Raw genomic sequence first — 25,795 nt, 5'->3', positions numbered from 1 at the left:
GAAGTTTCTAGTGTGTCTTCCATGGAAAAGAAGAGAGCAGATGGCTATCTCAGATTATTGCCCTTGAAGCCTGTGAAATTAGTTCTTCTCTAAAATCAGTGTGTTGCAATTTATATATAGGGAATGCCTCTTTGAGACCTTTCTCTGGATAAAAGGCCACAGAACTAAGATTGTATGAGAATTGTAACCTCAATAATATGCTTGATTCTTCTCACATTTTGTTTTTCTTCATGCAGTGCAAATCAGATGCAAATAGGAAACTATTAGGAATAAATGATCAAGATGATAAAATGCAATTTCACTTGTTTCCTTAACAGCCATGAACAGCCCCTAGAAATTGGACAGGGAAGTGTAATTTATACAAGCAAGACCAGTCCTGAGTTTTCTGTACTTTTGCTTGGAAAAGACCTTCTTATGTTCTTTGAAAGAGATGTACACTTTATTAATTTACCTTTTAACTCTGATGAAAATGTATAGGGGAAGGAGAAGGGGAAAGTACAATAGCACAGACTGGGAGGAAGATTGAAACCAATTTGTTTCAGGGTCTACAATTTGGTCTCTCTTGATGGAGGACAGATGCTGTCAGATTAGAGGCCACTGTCAGCCCATTTGAGTTGCAGAGAGGGTTGCATGTGTGGTCTAATAATGATCTAAGGAGGACAGATGTAACATCAGCTTCCGGTTCAAGCAGCCACTGTATTAATTTTCAAGTGAGCAGCAGCAGCAGCAGATGGTGAGATGAGGCAAGGATGCAAATGCTGCTTGCCATGGCCAGCTTTTGTGTTTGTGCAGGGCAGGGCTCAGCCCCTGCCTGGCCAGCCCAGCTGGTCAGTGCCAGCCTGGCTGGGAGGGATCCTCAGGGGCTCAGAGCCTGACCCTGCCTCTTTGTGCAGTGATGCAATGGGATAACTTTTATAGAGAGTCAGCACATTTTTGGTAATAACCGAGACCAACAGATGCATCAGGCTGTGGTTTCCTAGTTAGGTTATGAGTCTGGGAAAAACAAAGCATATAAACTCAGGAAAATGTGCAAACTTGCTACAAACTCTGATCGTTGCTGTTTTGCTTTTTTTTCTTGAGGGAGGGTGCTGAGTTTTTGCCTTTGAGATCTCAGTGGGAGGACATTTGGCAGTGCATCTTCTTTGTTACTCAGGAATATGGGAAAAGCTAGGGAACACCTTTTGGCAAATGTGGCTAAGCAAACCATCCAGGATCTCATCCAGACAAACAAGGCATTGGATTGATGGCACACTCAGCCCTTGGTGAAGCTCATGTTGATCAGGGCATTCCCTGAGCTGTGACAGAAGTTTGGTGAGGACAAATGGACGTGCAGTGAACCTCTGAGTCATAAAATGTGACTTCCCTGCCCAAGTGATACTGCTGAAGTGTGCTCAGAGGTTATTTGTGCTTGCTGTGTAGTTTGAATATAGGGTTTTGTTCTGAACCCAATGGTCCATTTTTATCTTTATGGTATCCATCAGCTGATACAAGTGGGCAGTCACAGAGAGAATATGCTAAGGATGTAGGTAAAGTGCTTTTCTTCTTCTGCCATGTGGCCTGATAGGAAGTTTTTAAATGCTGTAACAGTGAGGAGCTGATGTTGCTTGTGCTGTTCCATCCCAGCACTTTTTACAAACAATAAATTATTTCCTTGACCTGAAGAAACACAGCCAGACTCCAAGTGAGTGAGAGCCACTGGTAACATTTTGGACATACGTCCTCAGAGCTTAGAAATATTCTTGGAATATGGAACAATAGTTTTATTTTTTGCAAATACCACCTCTGTGTTGGAAAGGGCCAGGTGTGAGGGGGAGGATGGAGCTGGCACAGCTGGCCAGGCAGTGCCCGTGCTGGTGCCAGGATGTGTTCTGGCAGCTGCCCTGGTCTCCCATCCTTAGAGCTGTATTTTCCCACTGCTGGCAGGAGGAACAGACATCTCACTGTTTGTCTGCTTTGCTCCTTTTGCGTTGGAATGAACTTAGTGCCTTTTAGATGTTAATAACTAAAACACTTTTTTTGTTCCCCTCTCTCTGAACCCATCCTGCTGCTTTGGTTAGTGAAACTGATCAGAAGGATTGGGAGGGTTTTTTTTACCATGGGAAAACATTGGCAGGGTCTGACCCAAAGGTAGATAAAAACCCAGCTGCATGATGAGACGTGGTGCAACTGTTGGTCAAGGGGAATGTGAGGATTGCTGCTGAAGGGGATGCTGAAAGAAAGAGGGATTTCATGGGAGACAGGGAGGCTGCCTGGCAGGGAAAAGGGAGGCTGTTCCAAACATGTGGGGCAGTCTGACCATATGTAAAAAAAAAAATAACAGATAATGTACAGAAAACAGAAAATGATGCAAGGGGAGTGCAAGTCGTGGAGGTAAATTTTCCCTGGGATCTTGTAGGTAAGGCTGTCTAGCACAGTCTGTATTCCAAAGAGGTGCAGGGCTGATTGAATAGAAGAGGAAAGGTGGCTGGAGCAGCCTGAGAGAAAGGTGTTGACAGGAGTTTATTACTGTTTCTCAAACATATGTTTTCTGGTTTCATGATAAATTTAGAGCATGGCCATAATACAAGTATTTGCTGCATGTCCAGGGTTGCAGTGAATTAATTGGGCTTTAGTGAAACTGCATGAAGTACACCAGATAAAGACCCAAAGTTTTGAATAAAGGGGTTTTTTCTTTCTTTTTTTGTTATGAAGATAACTTTTTCTTGCTTTGTTTTCTGAATATGTCTTGTTTTCTGGCTAATCAGTACCAGAGATAAAAATTCCCATCTATCAATACTATGGATGTTGAAAATAATTCAGCTTTCCAATTAGTCTATTTCACATGGTATGTTGGTGACACGGTGACAACTTCTTACATGCAATTTGTGGGGTCTAAATCTAATCACAAAAACTGTTCCAGTGTTTGTGCTGCTCTCTTCAGCATGCTCAGTTTTCAGGTCCCATAAATACTGTATTATTGCCCATGTCCTGCCAGGGCAATGAGCCTCTCATGTACTATTGCCATTATTTAAAACTCCCACTCTCGCTTCCAGCATTCCATGCTAGAATATTGAAATGATGAGGTTTCTGTATATTTGTAAAGGTGGGAAAATGAGATTTTGTGACAAAATAGCATTTTGAATTCCAGTACAGTCCTTCAAGTGGCAACATTTCAGTTGACTTATTGGACCTACTTAGTATATTCTTTAGCACCTCTTCCTTTCTAAAAAATACATGAAAGGGCACTTGTTTGAATTCTGATTCTCCTATTGTAAGAAAATATAACTTATTTTCAGGGACCTAGGTTTTCATAGTTTCCTGAAATGTATTTTCTGACTTTATCTTCTTTTAGAGAGTAACCTTGGATCAGTTGTAAGAAATGTTAACAAAGAAGGGGCATTGAAGGTTGCTCCATTGGCAGGTGTGGGTCCCACTGCTGGCTGATCCCTTCCTGTGCTCAGGGTCTTTGCTGTCTTTGCTGTTGCCCTCCCTTGTAGCAGCCTCTGTCCAAGCCCAGAGGCACCTGGATCAAACCCAGGCTCCCAGCACTCTCTGTGCTGGCCATGGCAGGGTTCCATAGGGAGCCTTGGTCTGTCTCATTGGCATGCTGCAGAGCTGTGCTGAGGGCAGCAGCTGAAAGGAGTAATTTGCCTCAGGCTGGCTGAGCTCAATTTTTTTAAATTTATTTTTTATTTATTTTCAGAAACTATAAAATTAAATGTTTATTTAATTTTCTTGTCTTCCTAGTAACCATGAAGGAGAACCAGAAGGAGGAAAAAATCAGAGAGACATTGGTGTATTACAGAGAATTAACCTGAGGGGTAGAGGGAATTGAATTTCCCCATTTTAGAATTACAGCTTTCCTACTTTATCACAGCTAGCTGAATCCACTGTTGAAAGGCACATGTTGCTGGTTTCAATAGAGAATATATTTCATGCATTTATGGATCATGTGTGTCATCTGTATCAATGTGTACATATATTAATCGAAATTTTCAAAAGCCTGACAGAAAAAGCAGAACATGCTTCTCTCCTTGGGGAGAGCATCAGACAATAATCAATATATGGCAGAAGTTACTCACTGCATAATGAACCCAGCAATGAGAACTGTCATATAAAAAGTGTTGTAGGACAGAAAAAAAGGAGTTCTTTTCCATCTTCTCATCCAAATGTGAGAGCTTATGGATCTATTCTATAAAATGCAATATTATCTCATTTCTGGCTCTAATTTAGCTGCACACTGGAAGTCTGGACTCCAGATTCACAAAGTGAAAACTGTTCTTCAGCTGTCCTGCTCACATGGATGACATGATCAGACTCTGGACTTGAACAATTTTAAAGTTTGCTATTTGGCGTGGATAATAAAATTGTGTTGCTCAATACAGAAATACCAAATTATAATGTGCAGTTCCTACCATTGCCATATTTGTATTTCTTTGTCATTGTTTTGCTATTCTGTGGCTCCATTCCATTAACTTCCTTAATTTACTGTCTCACATTTCTTCTGGATATGTAATTATTCATAACTTTGATAGAAGTTCTACCCTAAGAAGGGATCTGTGTTCAGCTGGGGACACGAGTGAAGAGCTCACAGGGCGTGCTGCAGTGCTTCTCTTTGTTTTTACTGCCACAGGTCATTGGTTTCTGTGGTCTCAGCCTTATCTGAGCCCCATTTCCCCTGGGATCTGGAGACAGGCACAGACTTTCACCTCCTACCACAGATTTTCTGTCCTCTTCATCAGAGGGAAGTGCTTTTCTTTTGTGGATTTGGAGCCTGTTCATTAATTCTGTAGTGGCTGCTTGTCTTTGGTGGTTTGGAGGGAGGGAGGAGGTGAGATAATGCAGGAGCCAGCAGACAGGACCTGGAATGTCTTGTCCTGATGGGATGATGGCAGCTGATACTTTTGGAGGTGGTTAAATGCAAGAAATTCCAGTTTCCTGCTGCAGAGGGATAATGGGAGTCCAAAAAGAGAGCTGAACCTGAGTGCCCACAGAGGCAGGGGGGTGAGACTTTCTCAGCCTGCTGGGCATCCAGCGAGGGTGAAATCCATGTTCATGTGCTTTACAAAGTGTGTTACATTTATTTTGGGAACAATAGAAATCTCAGATGGAAAACAGACTTTTAGATAAAGTCTTGAACAACTTTATAAAAGTCCACTGTAAGTTTAGTTAGTTAGTTATCAGCATTTTTTTTCTTTTTGGCTAGCATATTATGAGTTCCATGTAGTTCTATGTGAAATAAAAAGAAATACCTTGAACACTAATTTTTTTTTTCTTCTTTTTTGGTTCTTCCTTTGTTTCTTATTTTTTATTTTCTTTTTTTTTTCCTTTTTTATTTCTCCTTTTTTCATTTTCCCTTCTCTGTTTTATTTTTAGTTCTTTTTTTTTTTCTATGAGTCTGTGAATTTGCTTACAAGCAAGCGTTCCCCTCCAAAGTCTGTGACATTGCTTAAACATTGTTTTGCACCTTAAAAAAATAAATGCTTTATCCATCCACCCTGCTAATGGATTACACCCCAGCACTGCTGTCACTCATTGCATGGCTGTAGGATTTTTGGCATGGCTCTAGAATTCAGTGATGGAGCAGGATTTTTGGCAGCTTGTTTCTTGTCCAGACATTCCTTAATGCCTTCCCACCTCTTGTTTTATCACCCAGGTATTGAAGCAGTAGCACTTGGAGCTCTGATAGCATTTTGGAAAGCTGGTTTTGTAAAAGCCAGTTCCTTGAGATCTGAAGCAGAGAGGAGAAGGAGAAAGAGGAATACATGTGCGTTGTGGGTGAAGTGATCCCTTGAGGTTGATCATGAATATGCATAAGACAGGAGGAGTTTTTAGTAGATTTGTTTTGCCTCTCTTACCCCAAGCTGTCTGGAGAGAATCTTTGTGACAGGCTGGGGAATGCCAAATTTTAAACAATAAACGGTTTTTTTGCCATTTTTAGAGGGGTGTAATTATTTTTATGCTAAAACACTCTAATGGAAATCCTTATTTATGTTTTACTTGCATCATACTGGTTCTTCATCTCTAGGGCTTCATTTACTGTTTAGGGTTCACCCCTTTTTAACACACTACTATTCTTTGCTCTAATGCCATGTATGCCCAAGCTGATCATCTGCACTTTCTGATGCAGGATTTAGCATATTTATCAGGTAGAGTCCATCACACTTGTACATTATGGTTCTCATTATGTACATTATGAGCAGCAGAGAAGGGTGAGTGCAACCAAGAGAAAACTCATCAAGTGAGAAGTCTTGTCTCCTCATAGGGTGTTCCTCAAGCAACAAGACTTTTATTTCTTGAGGGCAGGGGATTCTAATACAGTTTTCAAATAATGTCAGCTAGTTTCTGGTAGCATATTGAAAAAATTAAAAAACTTTTCCTGCTGCTAAATATGCTCTCACTGCTTGCTTTCAGATTTTGTGTGCTTCTGTGTGAAAATATTTTCCTGGATAATGATAAAATAGTCATGAAAGGAGCTTTTTTATTAATTGCTGGGTACAGGATATTTATAACTGCATTATAGGATTGAGTGAAAGTGCATCAAAGTGATTTTGTATTTTTCTTCATAAAGATTTTTGTCTCCTTGTGGCTCTGCATTCATTGTAGTGTCCCTGATATTTATAGCTTTATAAAAAACAGCCATGGTTTCCTCAGCAGTAGTCTGTTATGAGCTTTTTAATAAAATATTCAAATTACAGCATCCAAAACTAAGGATAGTGACACTATTTCAAGAGAAATGGATTTAAGCATGAAGTTCACATTCTGCTTTTTATTTTAAATGAGAACGCATGTCTGGTTTCTACAATGTTGCTTGGTACCCAAATACCAGTGAGGTTTTTTTGAAGGATTGGGAGAGTCACTATGTTTCAAGAAGATTTTATATATAGGTTGAAGATTGGCCTCAATGTTACCCATTAATCCAATCAAATTTGTTTGGGGAAGTCAAGTGGGATCACCCCCCATGAAACTAGGGCTCAAGATTCTGACATAGATTTTTTGCTTTCCTGGAAGATGCACTCCCAAAAATACACCTCTCTCCACGAACAGAGAGGTAGCAAGGTGAAAATCTCTGGCATGTATTGTATACAAAGTCAGATTAGGTGATTTCTTGTAGTGAGTCTCTGTTCTAGCCTTCAACTTCTGCAAATGACAAACCAAACAGAGAACAAAAAACACAAGCACAGAGAAATTTGATTCAGCAATGTTCAAGGAACTGATCAATAGGATCTTCTAAAAAGCTGAAGCTCAATTAAAATTTATTTTGCTGAAGCAAAATAAAGTATACTTATGTATTTTCGTAAATGCATTTATAACAGATATGCAAGCCTGGAAGTGTGGGAGGTTTGTGCTGTATGGACAAGACAATAATTAATAAACATACTTCCTGTCCTCCTTCCTGGACCTGCATTTCTTTTTCTTTAAAAGTTCACTAGTGTATATTAGTCAACTGAAAAACACTTTCAGGTCATTTATGCTATGGCAAGGTTAAGAAATACTGTAATTGCTAGGACTGACCAAAAACAATCTGACCATTTTTCTAATGAGCTCATTCTTGTCATTTCTTCTGGTTTAAGCAACCTTGAAATCATGTGTGTGATACAGAACTGTCCCTACAATTTTTTTCAAATCAACTGGAAGTGAAAACTATATTCTTTAAAAAAAAGGTTATAAGCTAGTTATCTGTAAACATAGATTTGGAATAATTGCATCATTATGCATTTTTATTCCCATTTGGTTTTAGTTCTGGTTTGGAACAAAATCTGCAGTGTGATGTAATTGGCTTCTTCTGATTATTTTTGCCTTAGTGTATTCTGTTGCTGGCTGGTGTATATAGTTTTTATGTGCTGCCATTTGAAAAACTTTAAAACTCTTGAGAGCTGGTCTTGGAAACCCTTCTGGATTTATCATTGTTTTTTTATTTGTGCATGGCAATTACAGCAGCCCATTAGGGGCCTATAATTCCTGTTGAGCATAGAATGGACTTCTCATCATTTAATATGGAATGTGATTTTGTTCCTCAGTCCAGCTAAAAGCAGCTTACTGTTGTGATTACCATCCCTGGGCTCCACCCTGCCTTTCACCACCTGCCACTTACCAGTAATTCCTTTGGCAATGAGAATACAGCCAAAACTGTCAAATAAATTGGCCCCTTTTTTGGGAGCCTTCTTCTGATTATTATTCTTTCTTTATGGTGATGTCAGATTTCCAAGGGTAATCTCTCACTGGAGGAGTATGTTTTTCTTTGGTGCTTGCATCACCCGCACTTTTTCAGTCTCCATTTAAGAAATAATGATTGCTTACTGAAAATATGTAGATTTTCTGTTACTCAGTTCCATTTTTTTTTGTGAGTACATCTTCACATTTCTAGGAAAGAGAAAATAAGATTTTTTAATCCAGAAAATCAGCCAAGGACTGACAACAGGGAAACTTGTTTCTTCCTCTGAACATACAAGTTCATCTTGGAAAAAAGAGTTTTCAGTACTTTATTTCAATACACTCCATGGCAGTATTCCTGCTCTTTCCTTAAGCAGCAGAAGTACTAACAGGAAAGTATGCTTTAGGATATGTGGAAAGAGTGTTCCTTGCTAGCTGGGAACAATGTTTCCCTTTTTTCTTTTCAGATGTTTGACTTCGGTGCATATATGAAGTGAAATTCAGAACTTTCTTCCTTCACCCTTTGATATTTATGATACTATTAACTCCCACAAAAGAAAATACATCCCTCATTTAGTCCTGGTAGAAACAATGTCTGAGTGTTCATGTCTCGAATTTTTTAGCAGCTGCCAAGAATTTCATTCTGTTGTCACACTAGAATTGTGAATTAGCATTTTTGGCTGCCTGCCTGAAGTCAGTGTGACACACCTGTGAGCTTGGCCAGGCAGGAGCAGCAGTTTGTCCTTGCTCTGTGCTCCTGGGTGAGGCACTGCTGGCCCAGGGCACATGCAGTGAGTGCCACTGTGCTGCCAGGGCAGTGCTTTGGTGTGCTTGTGTTTTCAAGGATTGCCTCAACTGGTATCAGGTTCATCTTCCCGTCCTTTTATCCATCCTAACCAAAACTTTGTGTTTAAATCCTCTGCTGGGGCAGTTAAATTGTTGAAATCCTCTTACCTTTACAGTTTCCCACACCAGTACCTTTGGTGGGCTGGTCACTGTAGGTCGATGGGAAGGGGTCACCAGGGACTGCAATGCAGATTTCCTCCAAGATAGAGAGAAAAGCCTCATATTTGGTACCACATATGGTACAATCAGGAGAGATTTGGGCTGGTGCAGCTCCCAGAAGTCTCTCCAGTTGTGGTTTCCTATCCCTTGTCCTCTTGCTCCCCTGTCTCTTTCCCTGGTAACTCCCTCTTGCTCTGTTTTCATTTCTCATTGTGCAATCCATCTGTTTATATTAGATTATAAGATCCTGAGAAGGAGGATCTGATAATTTTTAATAACACAGTTGTGTACACTTTGCATATCAAAGGTATCTGATGCTTTCATCCTTTTTTCCCTTCCTAGAAGTTCTCAGCAAAGAAGTGAGGTGACTGTGGCATACAGTATTCTTTGGTGAAGAGGTGAAGGCAGAGCTCCCTTTCAGCCTATTTACAGTCCCTTGCCTTAAAGAATCAGGAAACATGGCGTTGCAAAGAAATATTAGTGCAGTAATATATGCAATTACTAACAGTAATTGCAGTTACTAACAATAAATATGTCTGTAGAACTACATGAAAAATATACATTTCTTGTACTGCATACTGATCAGGTTTCACAATGATTGCCTAGATTGTATGATAATGATAGCTTTTGAAAGCTATGTATCATATCAAGTAACTATTAAAATATTCATATATTCTCTAACTAAAATGAACAATATTAATGCATTTTATATTCAAAGCATACTTAAAAGGTGGAGACCACTATACACAGAATGGAATATACATCTTATCTCTAAATTTTATAATTTGAGAAAAATATAAGAGCTGATTATTTGGATATTACTTTTTTTTTTTTTGTTGGTCATATGGACTTTTTATTTCTCCTAGAGTCTCGTGGTCACTTTGCAAATCTGAACCTATGCCTTTGTGCTTCAGAAAGCTGTATGCTGTAAATATTTGTTTCATAATTTGACCAACTCTGGAAGTAATAGGGTTGTTGTGAAATACTTTGGATTTCTGACAGATTTCTAGAGAGCTTAGACAGCTACAAATGTGATGGCAAAAAAAATTACCATTGTAGCCATGGGATGTTTTTCATGAGCTACGTTGTGAAGCCACACAGACAGTTTTCCTGTCATTTTAAAAACCCTTTTCTTGCCAATATATTGTGAAAATCTTTGGGAAACATAGTTCCTGAAAATGTGGACAGTTTATGTAATGGCAGTACTTCTGCTCAGTTGAATAAAAGAATATCATCACCAAGAAAAACTTGGGCAGGGTGGAGTTAAATGTACAAATGAATAGTGTCTGAGAAAATTAAAGGTTAAGGGTCTGGAGCACAAGTCTTAAGAGCAGTATCTAAGGGAGCTGAGATTGTTTAGACTGGAGAAAATGGGATTCAGGTTGGCCACTGTCTACAACTGCCTGAAAGGAGGTTGTAGGGAGGTGAGTGCCAGTGTTTTACCCCAGGCCAAAAGGAAATGCCCTCAGTTTGCACCAGGGGATGTTTAGGTCGGATATTATGAAAAATGTCTTCTATGAAAAGATGGTTAAACATTGGAGTAGACTGCCCAAGAAAGTGGTGAAGTCGCTGTCCTTGATACCACGTGGATGTGGGGCTTAGGGACATGGTTTAGTGGTGCACTTGGCAGTGCTGTGGTTGGACTTGATGATCTTAAAAGTCTTTTACAGCCTAAATGATTCTATGAAAATACTTGCCCAAGCCTATTTCTTCAGGGATTTCTTTGTTAAGATGTTTTCATGCCCTGGTATTGCTGACTGGCACATCTTCTGTGCTTGCCAGGAGTTTGTTGGCTTTCCCAGAGCAGTCAGAGCATAGGTACAGTCTCCAAATGCATGGGAGAATCTGCATTTCTTGGAGACAAAAATAGGCCAGGAGTCCCTTGCAGGAGTGTAGCTGACATCTGTGGGATAAAGCAAATGCACCTCAAACAAGGGTTGTTTAAACATCCTGACATGTTCTCAGAAATGGAAGAATGGATTCCAGGTTCACTTGGGTAAACAATTGTATCAGAAAGGTTTTAGGAGTAGAGAAGAGCTGGTAAGGGAGTAAGCAGCAAAGAATGTACCTTTTAGAGGTCTGAAGGGGCTTAGCAGCAGTTGCCCAGTTAGGCCTGGAAAAGACTGTAAAAACAAATGTGATTAAGTAGAGAAAAATTTAAGTGGAGGCATTTCGGAATGAGGATACAAAACTATAAATAGTACATCCCCTTAAGCAAAGGGACCAGAGAATCTCAGAATTATGAGAGAACTGAAGCATGAAAGTGGGGTTCAATATCATGGGCTTCCTCAGAAATCTGCTGAAGAGATCATATGATCAGGCTAACAAAAGTGTTTCTATGTATGGTCTGAGCTACTGCAGTTCTCAGGATGATGCAAGACTTTGGGGATAACTTGAAAGGAAAAAAGTAGAACTATGCTTATGAAATTCATCGATAAAAAAATTGAGAAGCACTGGGAATAGAGAGAAGGAATGTAATTTTTTCTAGAGTTGGAAAGCTTTGAGATCTGGAATAATAGAATAGGATGAAATGTGAAATGCATCATGTAGAATCTGGGGAGTGATAAGAAAACATGTGAGAGATTGGAAGCTTGTCTTTGGCGATCATAAAAAAGAAAAATCAGTACCAGCTCTTACCACAGCAAACAGAAGAAAAAAGATGAAGGAAAGATTCATTAAAATACCAGTGGTGTCTGGAAGCTTTACCAAGCCTTAAATTTGTTCTGCTGTTAGAAATTTTTGCAGTTTGTTAATGGGAGGGGAACCAGAGTGGCAGAAATAGAAAAGCCAGGGGCCACCATTCCTGCACGTAACTTGTCTGGTGCTGGCTTCATCGTGTGGCATGTGAAAAGCTATGTCTTCCAGTTAGGAAATAAATGTTATAAATGCCAGCAGTGCTCACTAATGGATTATTCTGTTGGTTCTTTAATGCATAATAATATTAAAGTCTCTTTTCATCAGGGAGGACCATACATTTTTAAGAAATACTAGAAAATATCTATGAATGTAGATAAATGAGAACTAACTTTTTTTTCCAATGGGACTTTTCAGAAAAAGTAATTCTGTTCTTTTGTCTTTCAGCCATGGAAGAGTTAATAGTTGAGCTGCGCCTGTTTCTTGAACTTCTGGACCATGAATATCTAACTTCCACTGTCAGGGAGAAGAAGGCAGTAATAACTAACATTCTCCTGAGGATACAGTCATCAAAAGGTCAGTGCTGGGGTGTGTTTTCTCGCTTGCAGAATGCACAGAATAAGTCTGTACTCAGTGAAATAACTTTTAAGAGCTGAAGACAAGCCCTAAATTGAAGCAAGACAGAAAGACAGGGTGAAGCCAAAGTGTAACTTTCCTGAATGCTTTGCTTTGTGTCCAGCAGTGAAATACAGCAACAGGCACACCTAGGAATTATTGCCTAGGTAGAAAGTTTTCACTTCTGCTGGTAGAGTGGCTGCTTCATTTAATTTGTGCCAGTAATGCTGTTTGTGAGTTTTGATGCCAGGGAGTGAGTGCTGGCCACAGCACTGTTTCATCTGTGTCAAATCACCCAAATCCATCAAAAAGCCTGATACTGAGGTGGAGTCTGGTGCATAACTGATACAGGAGTGCCAAGCCAGAGATAGGAAATTGTTGCCAGAATGTTTGGATTGCATTTTGCAATTAGACTCACTTTCTTGTTTTCTTCCTATCTAAAACCATTTTTATTGCACAACTTCTTGTCTTCATCACGATTATGGAACTGAGTGCAACATAAGTGATTCACTGTGTACAGGAACCTTTCCACAGAGCTTTGGTGAAGAACATTCCTCACTATTTTTTCTAACAGTACCCTTATATTTTTTACCACACTTTGCTGTATGCAGTGACATCTGGACCCTAAGACCTCTGTCTGCACTACATCTGACAGAAGAACTTCCAGTGTAAACCCCCAGTTTAGATTTTTGAAAAATAACAGAGTTTGTTGAAGAAAAATGCCACATTATGAGCAGCTGTATTTCTCTTGATTTGTTTCTTCTCTGGTGCTAGAAAAATGTGGTATTGTTTAATGCAGTGCTGCCCCCATTTATTAAAGAAATAGTCTTTGCTGTCGGATTCAAGTCCAAGGAGATCTTTAAAGTAATGATTGTCCTCTTCTCCATTTCGACATTCTTTAAGACTCACCACTATTTTTACCTTACACTGAGAGAACAAGGTAGATACCAATTTCTCATATTGTGGAAGGAGTCTTCATGCTCCAGAAGCTCATCAAAATACACCAAACTCCCCAAAAATCTGTAGGGGTGAACCTGCAATTTATGTTTAGAAACAGTTGTATTTCACTGGCATGGAAAATAACCTCAGCAATGCTGAGCTGAGGCTGCATGTTCTTCTTGCAATCTTTACAACTAGATTTATTACGAAAAACATTTGACTTGTTCTGGAAGTCAGGTGTCATTCTTTTGCCAGCTTTGAAAACATGGGGAAAGATTGTCACATTCTTTCTTTTGGGATTGTGGATGGTGTTCCAGGAGGAAAAACCCTCCATTTCACAGTGCTGAGTATGTTTCTGGACTCTAGAGCTCAATTATTTATGCTGTTAAATTGAGGAGTGATGCTTGCATTAGTTTGGCCTGAGCAGACTCGTGTCCTCCATCAGTTCCTAGGCATGATGTGGGAGTTAGCTTGGGCAAAGATCTGCTCCCTGTACTCAGATCAAAATCACTTTGAGAGTGAGAGGTCTTAACTGTGTGAATACCAGTTTCTGTGTGCCAGGGCACCTTCCTAGGTGTGTCCAGTCTATGTCTCTGCATGTGGTGACAGATAAGAAGACCCCAGAACCATAGCTTTCCACTCATCAGCACCTACCATTTAGGTTTTAAAACCTATTGCAGGCTCTGTAACAAGATCCATTTCATCCAATTACAGGATCCACCCATCACCAAGATCCCTGTGAGATCCATGTATTAAGTGGCTGGGCTTTGCTCAGCACTTGCTAGTGCAGTTGTTACTGGAACATTTTACTCACCTCTAGTGCCTTCCTTCAAGGAGATCAAATGTAGACATTTCAAAGAAAAGTTGTAAAAGTGATTAAAGGATCCAGGAATATGCCTTCAAATTAACCAAAATGAGGTGCCATAATTAATCTTTATGTAGAAAAGGAGTGACTGAGAACAAGCTCCTAGACTTACACAAGAGTAAGTGCAATGCTGAATGCTTGTTTCAAAGTGGAAATAAAGCACCTTTTGAGCATTGAAGCTGTGAACTAATGGAAGAACTTAGCAAGTTCTGCATGCCATTGCTGGCATCTTATCAAGATGGAATATTTTGCTAAAATATATGCTCTAGTTCAAACCAGAGTTAAGGAAATCCCATAGTTCAGTTAAATAAGAGATCATAGGACTATGCTTTATATATCTATAAACTTTAGTTTATGTAGTTGAGTGGAATTTAAGCCAGCATGGCCTCTAAAAAAGCATCCAGTTTCTCTCTCCAGGCTACTCATGTATTGCCTCTTCCTTTCTGCTAGCACAAACATTATTTGCTTTTTTTTGCTGGTTTAGTCCTAACCAGTGTCACTTCCCTGGTCTGGTTCATCCTAAGGCCACACACATGCTTATGCTGGCTCAAAGGAGAGGTTGGTGCAGGGACAGGAACAAGGCAGGGAAGGAGAGGAACTGCCTCCTTGCGAGCTCTGCCATCACATCCTGGCCTTGAGTGTGTGTGAAGCTACCCAGGGAGTCATGTACTTTACTGGAGCCGACCCTGCTGCTTTTTTTATCGGTCATAACATTCAGTACTCCCATCCCTTTGAAACTATTCATCTCTTCATTAAAATTAAAAGCAATAAAAGACGCATCAACCCACAGTACTCTATAACTAAGATGAGCTATCATTTGGAGTCTGTTTTTCAGATTGTTGTTTTACTCCACCCACACAACTCCACGAGAGCTCTTGGGCTGCTGGCACAGTTTAAGAGGCTTGAGGACTGTGCTGAGTTCAAGCTCTTTAGTTGCATTTGCAAAAATCAACAGGGTGAATCCAACAGGATTGTTTGATTGCTGGAGAAAACCATGTAAGATCAATGGGGATTGGTGATGATGGATCTGGGAAACTGGGAACTGGCTGGCTTTGTTAGAATGTCTGGAAATGAACAATTATGTTTTTCTTTGTAAAGGTGTGGAAATTACATTGATGGGCTGGTTGGGTTTCAGTAAAACACTTCAAACTGAGTGAGGTCTTACTTGGGGAATTCTTTAGAAATCTTTTGCCTTGTTTTGTTCCATCTCCCCTAAATGCACACTGTTCTCTTCATCTAATATCTATCAAGCAGAGAGAACTGGGCCGGGCAGATGTGTTCTTCACATCGTAGCTGCTTGGCCTCAACTTGCCCTGCATCCAAACTAGTGGTTACTCTGAATAGCTGGCAAAACTATAAACCTTATTTTTCTTCCTGAGCCTTGGCATGCCCAGTGGAGTGTAAGTCTGAAGAAAACACTTGGCATTTCATTCTAAAACTCAGACTTTTTTCTAAAAAACAAAGACACAAAGAGTTTATTTTGGAGTAAGAACTGTTGCTGGATTTAGGCATTTAATATGACTATCAACACTGCCTGTTTTCTTTAACAGGACCTGATGCCCTAAACCTGTTGTACTCCTTCTGCAGTATAAATCGGTAGAAGAAATTAAATGATAGAGCAGGTTCCTGTTAACATACACATAGATTGAAAACTGGGGAAAATAGTTTTATGGAGTCCATAGTATTTACTTGGAATTGTTTGGGGTTTTTTCAGTAAAAACACCTTCATATATGGCTTCTGGTTGTTATGGAAAGCATGGGAGACTTGGATATGGATGGCAGTCATAATATGGACTCATCACTCATCCTATGTAAAGAGCAATGAGTGAAAGTTACACTGAAAAAAAAGAAAAAAGGAATGTTTCCCAAGACTAATCACTCTCTCGATTTGTAGGAAGAAAGAAGAATCTGTAGTCTTTGGAGACAGTTTAATAAATCAGTGTTGTTTTTCAGCCCATGACTTCACAGCCAGTGGGTCTGGGATATTATGACAAGAAACATTTCATCATTGATTACATTTTTGAGAATTACATGATCTTGACCGAAAGGCATCCATTTGACTGTGTAAATATGTATTTTAAAAATGCAACTAAACACTAGGAACTAAATTCCATCTGGGGTTAAGCAGGGTACAATCCATGGACTGAATGTTTGCCAGAACATCGAGGAGATGCACCCTAATCTTCTTTTGATATTTAGAAGAATAAACAATATCCTGTTTCTATGAAGGGAATTCAACTGTGACTTAAATTATTGTGCCAAAAACACAGAGTGAGTTAGTCCTTCCTCTTTTCTCCTGTGAGGGAGATGCAACAATGGCACAAAGGACCCTCAAAGCAGCTTTTACATTCATTCTTTTCCCGTATCAAATTCACCTGGAAAACTATGAGGTTATTAAAATAAAAAATTAGTGAGAAGGAAATGGTGGGAAAATACTCTCAGTGTGCATTTCTGTTAATGGTGAATAGGTTAGGGCAGTGTCCCTCCGCAGTGCTCCAGGCTGGGGTGTCTCAGCATCCTGCCTCCCCTGGGACTTTGACTGACACAGCAGGGTCCCAGGGAACATGGGCACTGTGGGCTTGGCCAAAGAGCTGTCACCATCACTTCCAGGAAAAACAGGCAGGTGGGGGCTCTTCTTCCACCCTCTTCTCCATTCTTTTGGCATGGAAGATGGTTTGGGGCTTGTTTCTCCATGCTGGCCTTGCCCAGCCAAAATGTGCCATGGAAAAAGGTGTTGATCATCTCCATTGAAAAAAGGCAGCTGGTCATGTACTGCCCACAGGCTGTGTTTTATTCACTGTATGGTGCCACTGGGATGTTTTCAAATGTGGCATATTCCGCCAATAAATGTTTTTATCTGGCAGGCACCTGGCAGCGTGTTTGAAAGTTGTTCAAGTCTTTGACTTTGAGATGGATGGGCAGTTCAGAATGATTTCCTGTAATTTTTTTTCAATGTCTGGTATTTGTTGATCCAAACAGCATATATGTCATTATCATATAGAGCAAGTATGTGTTTGTTCTGCTTGATTAAATTCCTGAATTCCCAGCATTCTTCCTGTCCTGCCTCAGTAACTGCACTTGGGAGGTGGGCTGTGATCAGAACTGCATGCCAGATTTCACTGTGTGACAGTCAGACATGGGAGCCACATGTGGAAAAAATACCCCATTTGCATCCACCAAGGTATTAAGGGATGTTTGTTGCTCTTCCACAGGTTTAGAAATAAAAGAACATGTCCAGAAGCAAGAAGTTGCCAACAGTTTGCCGGCGCCTCCTCAAATGCCTCTGCCAGAAATACCTCAGCAGTGGCTGGTGAGTGTTATATTTAATTGTATAAATATATACAAGAGAGAATGTATTTATGGTAAGTCCTAAAAGAAATGGTTACAAGGGAGAAGAGCCTGGAGGTCCAGGGAATAATTATTCCTCTCACCTCTGCTTTCGTTGAGGGAATTCGGTTTGGCCTGCAGAAGAGACATCAAAAAAATAACCTGTGGTGAGATAAGCCTGGGAATAGGTCACCTGCAAAGGCTGTGGAATGGCACTCCTTGGAGATTTTCAGAATTCAGACAGAAATCTGAGCAACATAGCCTTCATTTCAAAGGTTGACCTGTCCTGTGTTGGAGGTTGGCCTAGCCAAGCTCACAGGGCCCAGACAGTTTCTTACACTTTTATTGCTAACATTTCCTGGAGCAAGCCTAACGAGAAGACTCCTTTCAGCAGCTGATAAATGAAGATGCAGAGTTTTAAAGTTAAGGAAGTATCCTTCCTTCATTTCATGGTGCTGCCTTTCCTGCCTAGTCTGGTAGGAAATTCCCTTCAGATCAAGCAGATGCACTGATTCTTAGAGGTGTTTATAGCAAAGATATTGATTGAGATCTGTAATTCAATCCTCCAGCTGGGAGCAGCTGTCTTGTTATAGAAAAAAAATGTAAACAAGTTTCAGGCCTTCTCCCATAGTGACTTTACAGAAAGAAGAAAACATTTTCAACATTTTTTAGAGAAGTGTAAGCATATCGTGGTTTAGCCTGTTGAAGGTTGAACTGATACTCTTAAAGTATCCATCTCTTTATTCTTGGGTGGAAAATTTTGTGCACAGAGATAAGGACCATCCATGGAGATCCAGGTTCATTGAATCAGGAAGCTCAGATGCAGCTTACAGGGCCAGAGGAACTGGATGGCTGATGTTCTGCCTCATTTTAGTGTGGTATTTTGTTAACACATTTATGCCTGGGCCTGAGGGAAATATAGCCAGTAGCATCTTATGAACATAGGAACTAATATATGAAATGGAACTCCTGGCCAGCCTTTTGTAAAATGCTGTGGACTGCAGAAAAAAAAAAAGAAAAAACACAGCAAACATTTATTGTATGGAATACCTTAATCTTACTTTCTTTCTAAGCAATGCCAGCTTTAGGTTTGTGACAGTAGATTAATTATGCATTTATTTAATGGATGCAAAACAAGTGTTATTAATATTCAGTGAAACTTAGAGAATTCATTTCACGGTTAACAGCGCCAGAAACTGATTATTTTTGTTTAATTCAAAATACGTACAGCATAAATTACAAGGGAAAGAGTTCAGAAGAGGCAGGAAAATTATGCAAAATGAACATGCCTTTGAAATGTAGACTTCAGGTACTTCAGGTTTCATAAACTGAAACCAACTAAGATCCTCATTCTTTTATATTTGTGTGGGTTCAGTTTGGCTCTGAGTATTCAAGTTGTTTTTCTTAGAACAACCCATCTCCTTTTCCTTTCTCATACACTAATGTGTAAATTCCCCTAAAGTTGGTACAGCTGCAGCAAGTTAAATGGTGTGAAGTATGAATTAGGTCCAGGAGGTCAGCTCTGGTTTTTGCAGTGGTTAATTTTGGATTTTTAATAACAAAAATATTTCTCTGAGATACTGTGGGAATTACCATGGAAGTTGACACAGTTAGAGCTGGCTGGTCTGCAGTGTGGTCTTCCCATGTTGAGCCTGGCAAAGTGGATCTTGAACATGGCCCTCCCTTGTGATCTGCCTGTAACACTGTGGATGTTTTCACCTCAATTCATCAAGTTTTTCTGTAGTGTTAGAAGCTGATTTTTGCCAGTGTTTCTGCAATTCTGTTGCTGCTGTCAGGCAGTGGTGGATTCACCTCCCTTTCAGTGCCACTATGAGATGAGCCAGGAGGTGTCCCAAGCCTCTCACTGTCTTGCAGTACCCAAATACAGGTTACAAGTGGTGATATTTTAATATGGCAGCACACTGTAATTTGTGAAAAAGACCACAGACTGCTGCTGTCCTGCAAAAGACCAGGAGGAATCTGAACAAAAAGACAAAACCATCAGCTTTTTGTGCTTTGAACACTATGGTAAGCTCAGAGCCCAGTCTTACTTTGAATTCTGCTCCTGAAGTCACATTGATATAATGGAATTGATCATTATATCATTGATCATTTCTTGGAAACCTTTCACTATTAGGTGTCTCTTTATTAAACCCTTGTTATTATTGATATGTTCAGAGACTGTCATCTTTCTTTTCATACACAGGACATTTGTGCCAGTGGCCAAGATCTAATTCTTTCATCCATTACTGCTCTTGCATGGTGATTTTCAATGCACCCTGAATCAATGGAGTCCTAAAAATTTGTAGCTGATGCCAAACTCTATGAAAACTTCACATAATTGCAGTGATATAAACACTGAGCTACCTTTCCTAGCCACTTTTCATAGACTGTGTTTTCATAGCTGAGTGGGAAAAATTCCCTGGGCTCACCAGAGGCAGGAATATCCTGCTGCTGGTTGCCCTTCTTCACATGGCAAGTTGGAAGTCATTCTCTATGGCACCTCTTTTTGACAGCTATTCAGGACAGAAAGTTTTTTTTCCACTTGCTAAGTAACATCTAGTGATGGTCTCAGCTTCCAATGAAAGCACATTGTGCTGATGGAGCATAGGAATTTACTGGAGGTGGGAATCAATAACTTCAAATAAACTGCACACTGTTTTAAAATCTCTGGGTTTAGCCCATCAGTTATTGAATGTGATGAAAATTAAAGGTTCATTTACACCACTGTTTCTCTTTATGTCACTCAAGGATTTCTGCATTCAAAAATATTTAGTCTGAATTGGTGTTTAAGTTTCTACTTATGTAAAGATGTGTGGGTGGAAAGGAATTTAATACTCCTTAAAGTAGTGCCAGGAGCCAGAATTATGTGTGGGCAGGTGCTGTGCAAGGCTTCCTTTGTAAATCTGTAAATAGACCTGCATATTTGCTCAGGCCAAATCTTTTATCGCTTTTGTTATTCATCAGCCCATGAACTAAGAGTATAAAATTCATTTTATTGAGACATACTGTTAATAGTTTAAACAAAGTCTCAAGTTATTAAAACACATTAGAGCCTGCAGAGTTTTCCTGGACTCAGTGGGCTTTGAAGGAACAAAGTTGAGGGACAAAGCTGGACCTTAGGTATACTTGAATTAAGAAAATCACTAAGCACAGTCTCTTAGTAATTCTCTTTTGCATACATTTCCTTGGCTGCATCTGGTCTAGCAGACTTTCTGTCAGGCGTGGAAAGCCCAAATCCCCTCTTGCTTTAGTCTGTGTGTGCAGCTCCTTTAGGTTGGCAAATGAAATGCTGCAGATAAAGGATGTGAGGCTTAAGGGCAGCTCTGAGTCCCTCTGCAGAGCTGAGACACCATTTGTCTGAGCTTGCCAGCAGGAATTCAGTGCCAGCTCTGAAGCTTTGTTTGGGTCAGCTGCAGAGCAGGAGGTCACTGTGTTTGAAATGGAGTCCTATTTGTTCTTAGTCCTTCTGGATGAGCATACAGAGAATTACCAGGAAGGAAACTTGGACATGATGGGTGCCCACATGCCTGCTTGCCCTTCGTGCACCAGGTCCTAGAGGTCTGTCCATCTCCTCTCCATCCCAAGGTGCAGCTGCTGCACAGCCCAGGCCATGGGCTGGACATGTTCAGGGATCTGGGGAGACACCCTATACAGAGAGCTGGTCAAAATTCTGGTTCCAGCATCTACTTCACCCTTAGAAGGGACTTCATCAGGAAGGCAGATCAGTGAAAAAGCAGGAAGTAGTTCAGATATGCTGGATTTGACTTTGCTGTCCAGAAGGGGTAGCTGCAAGTGCCGCCTTAGGTGGGACTGCAAGTGGAATTCCCATTCCTTCAACAGAGATCCTAGGCCAAAAGCTCCTTTAAGTTCTAAGGAGAGTTTGAAAACTATTTTTTTATCTCACAGGCTGCTCCAATTGCATAACCTGATCCAAAGCCTACCTGAAAGCCCAGCAGAAAACTTCCACTAGATTACTTTGTGGGTTCCAGGAGCTGGACTTGATGATCCTGGTGGATCCCTTCTAGCTCAGCATATTCTGTGGTTCCTTCCTGAACCTGCTCACTGCCAGGGCTTGTATTCAGCCTGCCTCTTCATCAGCAGCTGCTTTTTTGGCTTTCCCCTGCTCCTCACAGGCACAAAGCTGTGCTCGATGATGGGTTTGGAGGAATAACAGAGCCAAGGCTCTGTGCATGCTTCAAAGTGCTGCTGGTGGTTTAACACCTGGGATCCCATCATTGCACCATCACCAAGCTGTCTTGAAGTGCATTTTCCACTGGGGCAGTGGGATAATATCCGGCGTGTCCCGCTGCTCAGATGTGCCTGAGGATTCCTGGCATCAATTATCCACAGCATGACAGTGACAGAACACTTCTAGCCTCCAAGCATTTGGTTGTCATATTACATCTGACAGTTGGTGATTTCATTGCACTGTGCTGTCCAACAAAATCAAACACAAACAGCACACTTAGCTATTTTGCATGATTTTCACAGTGAAATCGAGTGTGTGTTTTGTTTTTCTTGGAATAGTGACAATTTAATAATTATTTAAGCACAGCAAATGTTCAGCAGAATTCCAGAACCCTGCAGATATGAATCAAAAGAATGGGTCATCTTCCTCCAACCCACTCCTGCACAATACACATTCACTCTGTAGGAGTTCTTTGTATAAATGGGTTTCCTGTTGTGGGGAAATCATTTGACAGCCTCCCTTTATCTGGTTGCCTGTCAGGTAAACTCCTAGATATTTATTAGAAAATGCTGAAATGAGACAGTGTCCTTGGAGAAGAAGAAAAATCACCTGGAAATTGAAAGGATTCTTGAGGTAATACATCACTAATTATATTAATCATTCTTTGCATAGCAAACAAAAAAGTGCCAGTTTTTAAGCTTTTTCTAAAGCGTGCCTTGAGAAAAGTGCCATAACAGAAGCAAGGGGTCCACGTGTCAGGTCGGTATTTGGGAATCTCTGTTTCATCTACGTTTTTTTTTTCTAACACTGAAAAACAATTATTATTCTCCATTTCTCTTTAAAGATGATCTTAAGGCAGTATTAATTTTCAGGTTCTTTCCTTCCTGGAGCAGAGTCAAAAGAAGAGTTGAAAGCCACAAAAATAAATTTAACAAATATTTATTTGTTTCATTCAGAGCTGGCTATACTTTCAGCTTGAACAGGTCTGAGCAAGTTCTTCCATAATGAAGAAACAAGTAAAGAGGCCTTTTTAAATTATCAGTGCAGTTAAAATCTATTCACTAGCTTTTAGGTTTCTTTAACCCACTATTTGATTTTTAAAGTTGTTCCACTGGCAACTGTTCATTGTCAGTCTTTGTGTGTTTAAGTAGGTCTTTTCCCCTCACCATGGTATGTGTGCTTCAGATACCCTTTGTAATCCCAATCATATTCCCCTCAGGTTTCATTTCATTCCACTGTGTATAAGAAAAGCTCTGTCAGTTTTCATTCTGAGCTATGGTTCAGTGCTAGTGAATGATATCAGTGTTTCCCCAAGCACCTGCTATAAGGATCATGTACTTTGATCCTAAGTGACCAGAACAGCAGTCAGTCAAAACAGCAGTCAGTCAGTCAGACAGTCTTCTGGACATAGAATCAGAATCATTTATGTTGGAAAAGACCCTTAAGATCATTGAGTCCAGCTGTTTGCCTAAAGCTCCCCCTAAACCGTGTCCCCACGTGCCACATCTACCTGACCCTAAATAGCTCCAGTGGTGGTGACCTCACTGCTTCCCTGGGCAGCCTGTTCAGTGCTCTACCACCCCTCTGGTGAACACATCTCTCCTAATATCTGAGCCTCCCCTGGCGTGACTTGGGAGTGTGCTGTTTGTCCTGTTGCTTGTTACTTGGGAGAAGAGCCTGACCCCACCTGCCTACAGCCTCCTTTCAGGTGAGGGATAGGGTCTCTCCTGAGCCTTCTTTTCTCCAGGCCAAACACCCCCAGCTCCCTCAGCCTCTAAGACTTGTGTTCCAGACCCTTTCCCAGCTCTGTTGCCCTTCTCTGGACTCACTCCAGCACCTCAGAGTCCTTCTTGTTGTGAGGGACCCAAAAGGATTTGAGGTGTGACCTCACCAGTGGCGAGTACAGGGTGACAATCCCTGCCCTGGTCCTGTTGGCCACACTATTGCTGATCCAGACCAGGTGCCATTGGCCTTCTTGGCCACCTGGGCACACTGGGATTGTGGAATATAATATGTCATTGCGTAAGGGATAAGGATGAAGAAATGTATGCCCCCTCTTTTTTGTGTTAGCAATGTCTTGCAGGGCACTCCAGTTGCCATTTCTGTTTTCCACGGCTGAGGTTGGTGAATTATTGTTGATGATTTATTTCACATTTGCAAATGGTACCACAGAAAAGTTTTAGTTAAAGCAATTACCTTCTCAGTTAATTTATAGTATACCTTTATAGCAATACATATCACCATATTTCAAAACTTTCCTCATGTCTAAGCTGCCAGAATGAGCTGTTCTCAGCTGCCTTTAGTTGGAATTTACATTTAAACTGCATGAGTTAGAGTAGAATTGAACTCCTTTACCAAGTTATTTCTGTGATCATTGTGAAGCTATTTGCCTTTTTGTCTTTTTTTTTAACTAGATACTGATGATCTTTGACCTTCTTACAAGAAAATTATTAAATTACTAATGGCACAGATTTTGTAGGATATTGTCCCACCATTTACTGTAGAATGCTCACACTTCTGACCTCAGGTTTTTCATTTCTTATTTCTATGCTATACCTGTCCATAAAATGCCATCTCTGTGTTGAGAGTTAGGGACCAAATTTTTTTGCTTTCTTATCATGTTCATTAATGTTCTGTGCACAAATACATGGGGAAGGAATTAGGCCAGTAAGGACCAAGTCTCCTCTTGTCTTAATTTGATGCAGTGCTCAGGCTCTTATACAATATAGTTCCAGTGGAAATGGCATTGCCTACACTTTTATCACTGTACTGCCTTGTCCTCACTGTCATGTCACACACTTGGATGAGTTTATTTACTTCTGGAAGAGAAAGGTGATTTTGTCTTTTCTGGGGAGTACAGACACTTCTTTGAGCACAGTCAGAATAAACAACTCTGACTGAGAGCCCCATGCTGCTTAAAATTCAGATTAATCCTTCTCATGTAATATGTATGAAAGTGTTCCCTAGCATTAATTAAAGCCCATTTTATTTCTTGGTACACACAGACCCTTTGCTTGACTTGAGTCAAGTCTATTGTTTTGTCTGAGTGATGCTTCCAACTGGCTGTGTAATAACCTTTTATTTTAAATTATGAATGATACAGAAATACCTTGTTTTTGTTTCTGGCTCATTCGCTTTCACTTTTAATTATTTTGTTAGATCTTCTGTTCCTTCCATTGAGTCAGGAGTTTATTTTCACTCCAGTTGTCCACAGAGTTTGAGTGTAACTCTTTCCAGCTACCTGTCATTTCAATGGTGCATTCCATGCTCCAGTCTTTTTGGTTTTATTTACTATCTCAAATAATATGTATGTAATTATATACAGTAGCAAGAACTGAGACAATTTGTGTCTGGACACAGACTGACAGTGTCATCAGAGGTGCAAGAACCAACTGGGTTTTCTACTCAGTCAATGTACTATGTTGTTCTGTTTCTGTTCCAGTTCGTCCTCTTCATTGTCATCTTTGCCTTCCTGTTTCTTAGGTGAAGGGGTTATTCAGATATCTGAGCAGATGTGTTGTTCCTTGTGAACCAGTAACTCAGCTCCTGGTGAGGTACAGCTGTAAATGCTCTCCAGACAATCTTCAGATCAAACTGTGGAGCCATAGGACGCCCTGATTCATTCTTTAATGCGAGCAAGCCTGTTCAGATCTCTTTCCCATCATCAGGCTGTGCTCTCTGAGGCTGTGATCTGTTTGTAGTCACTGTCTAAGCACTTTTCCAGTGATACCTTTAATTAGGCATTCACCCCCGAGTCAGCAGACACGCTCTCAGGCTGTGTCAGATGTTCCTCCACTCCCTGGAGGACAGGGTGCCAAGTGTGTGTGCCTTCTGTTCCTAACCTTAAACCTGCTCAAACCCCTGTTCAGGATCACCCCCTAAGGAGAAGCTCCACTTGAGCTTATACTCATCCTCTGCCTGGTGATCACTTGCACTTCTTTCCCCCTTGCCCTCATCTGTCCAGCACTGCAGGAGCTGGTGAGTTGTCGGAATTCAGGACATCCCTCTGGCTGTCCTGGATGGCTCGAGCCCCTGCCAGGGGGCTTAAGAGACCATGGCACAGAGCCCAAGACACCTGTGACTTT

At 40.6% G+C, this 25,795-nt stretch overlaps 1 protein-coding gene across 2 annotated transcripts in view; it reads left to right on the top strand.

The window, feature by feature from the left end:
* AFAP1 (actin filament associated protein 1) overlaps positions 1-25,795 on the top strand; it is a 111,094-nt gene that overhangs the window by 36,434 nt on the left and 48,865 nt on the right. For both annotated transcript variants that reach the window (XM_036382375.1, XM_036382373.1), the window contains exons 2-3: positions 12,220-12,348; positions 17,404-17,501. In XM_036382375.1, the coding sequence (XP_036238268.1) occupies positions 12,222-12,348; positions 17,404-17,501 (225 nt within the window). In that variant the 5' untranslated portion in view covers positions 12,220-12,221. The remainder of the gene's footprint in view (positions 1-12,219; positions 12,349-17,403; positions 17,502-25,795) is intronic.

This window comes from Molothrus ater, chromosome 4, assembly GCF_012460135.2.
Source record: "Molothrus ater isolate BHLD 08-10-18 breed brown headed cowbird chromosome 4, BPBGC_Mater_1.1, whole genome shotgun sequence".
NCBI classification, from domain to species: Eukaryota; Metazoa; Chordata; class Aves; order Passeriformes; family Icteridae; genus Molothrus; species Molothrus ater.
Note: the sequence above shows the minus strand (reverse complement) of the source record. Positions and strands in the feature narration are given on the sequence as shown.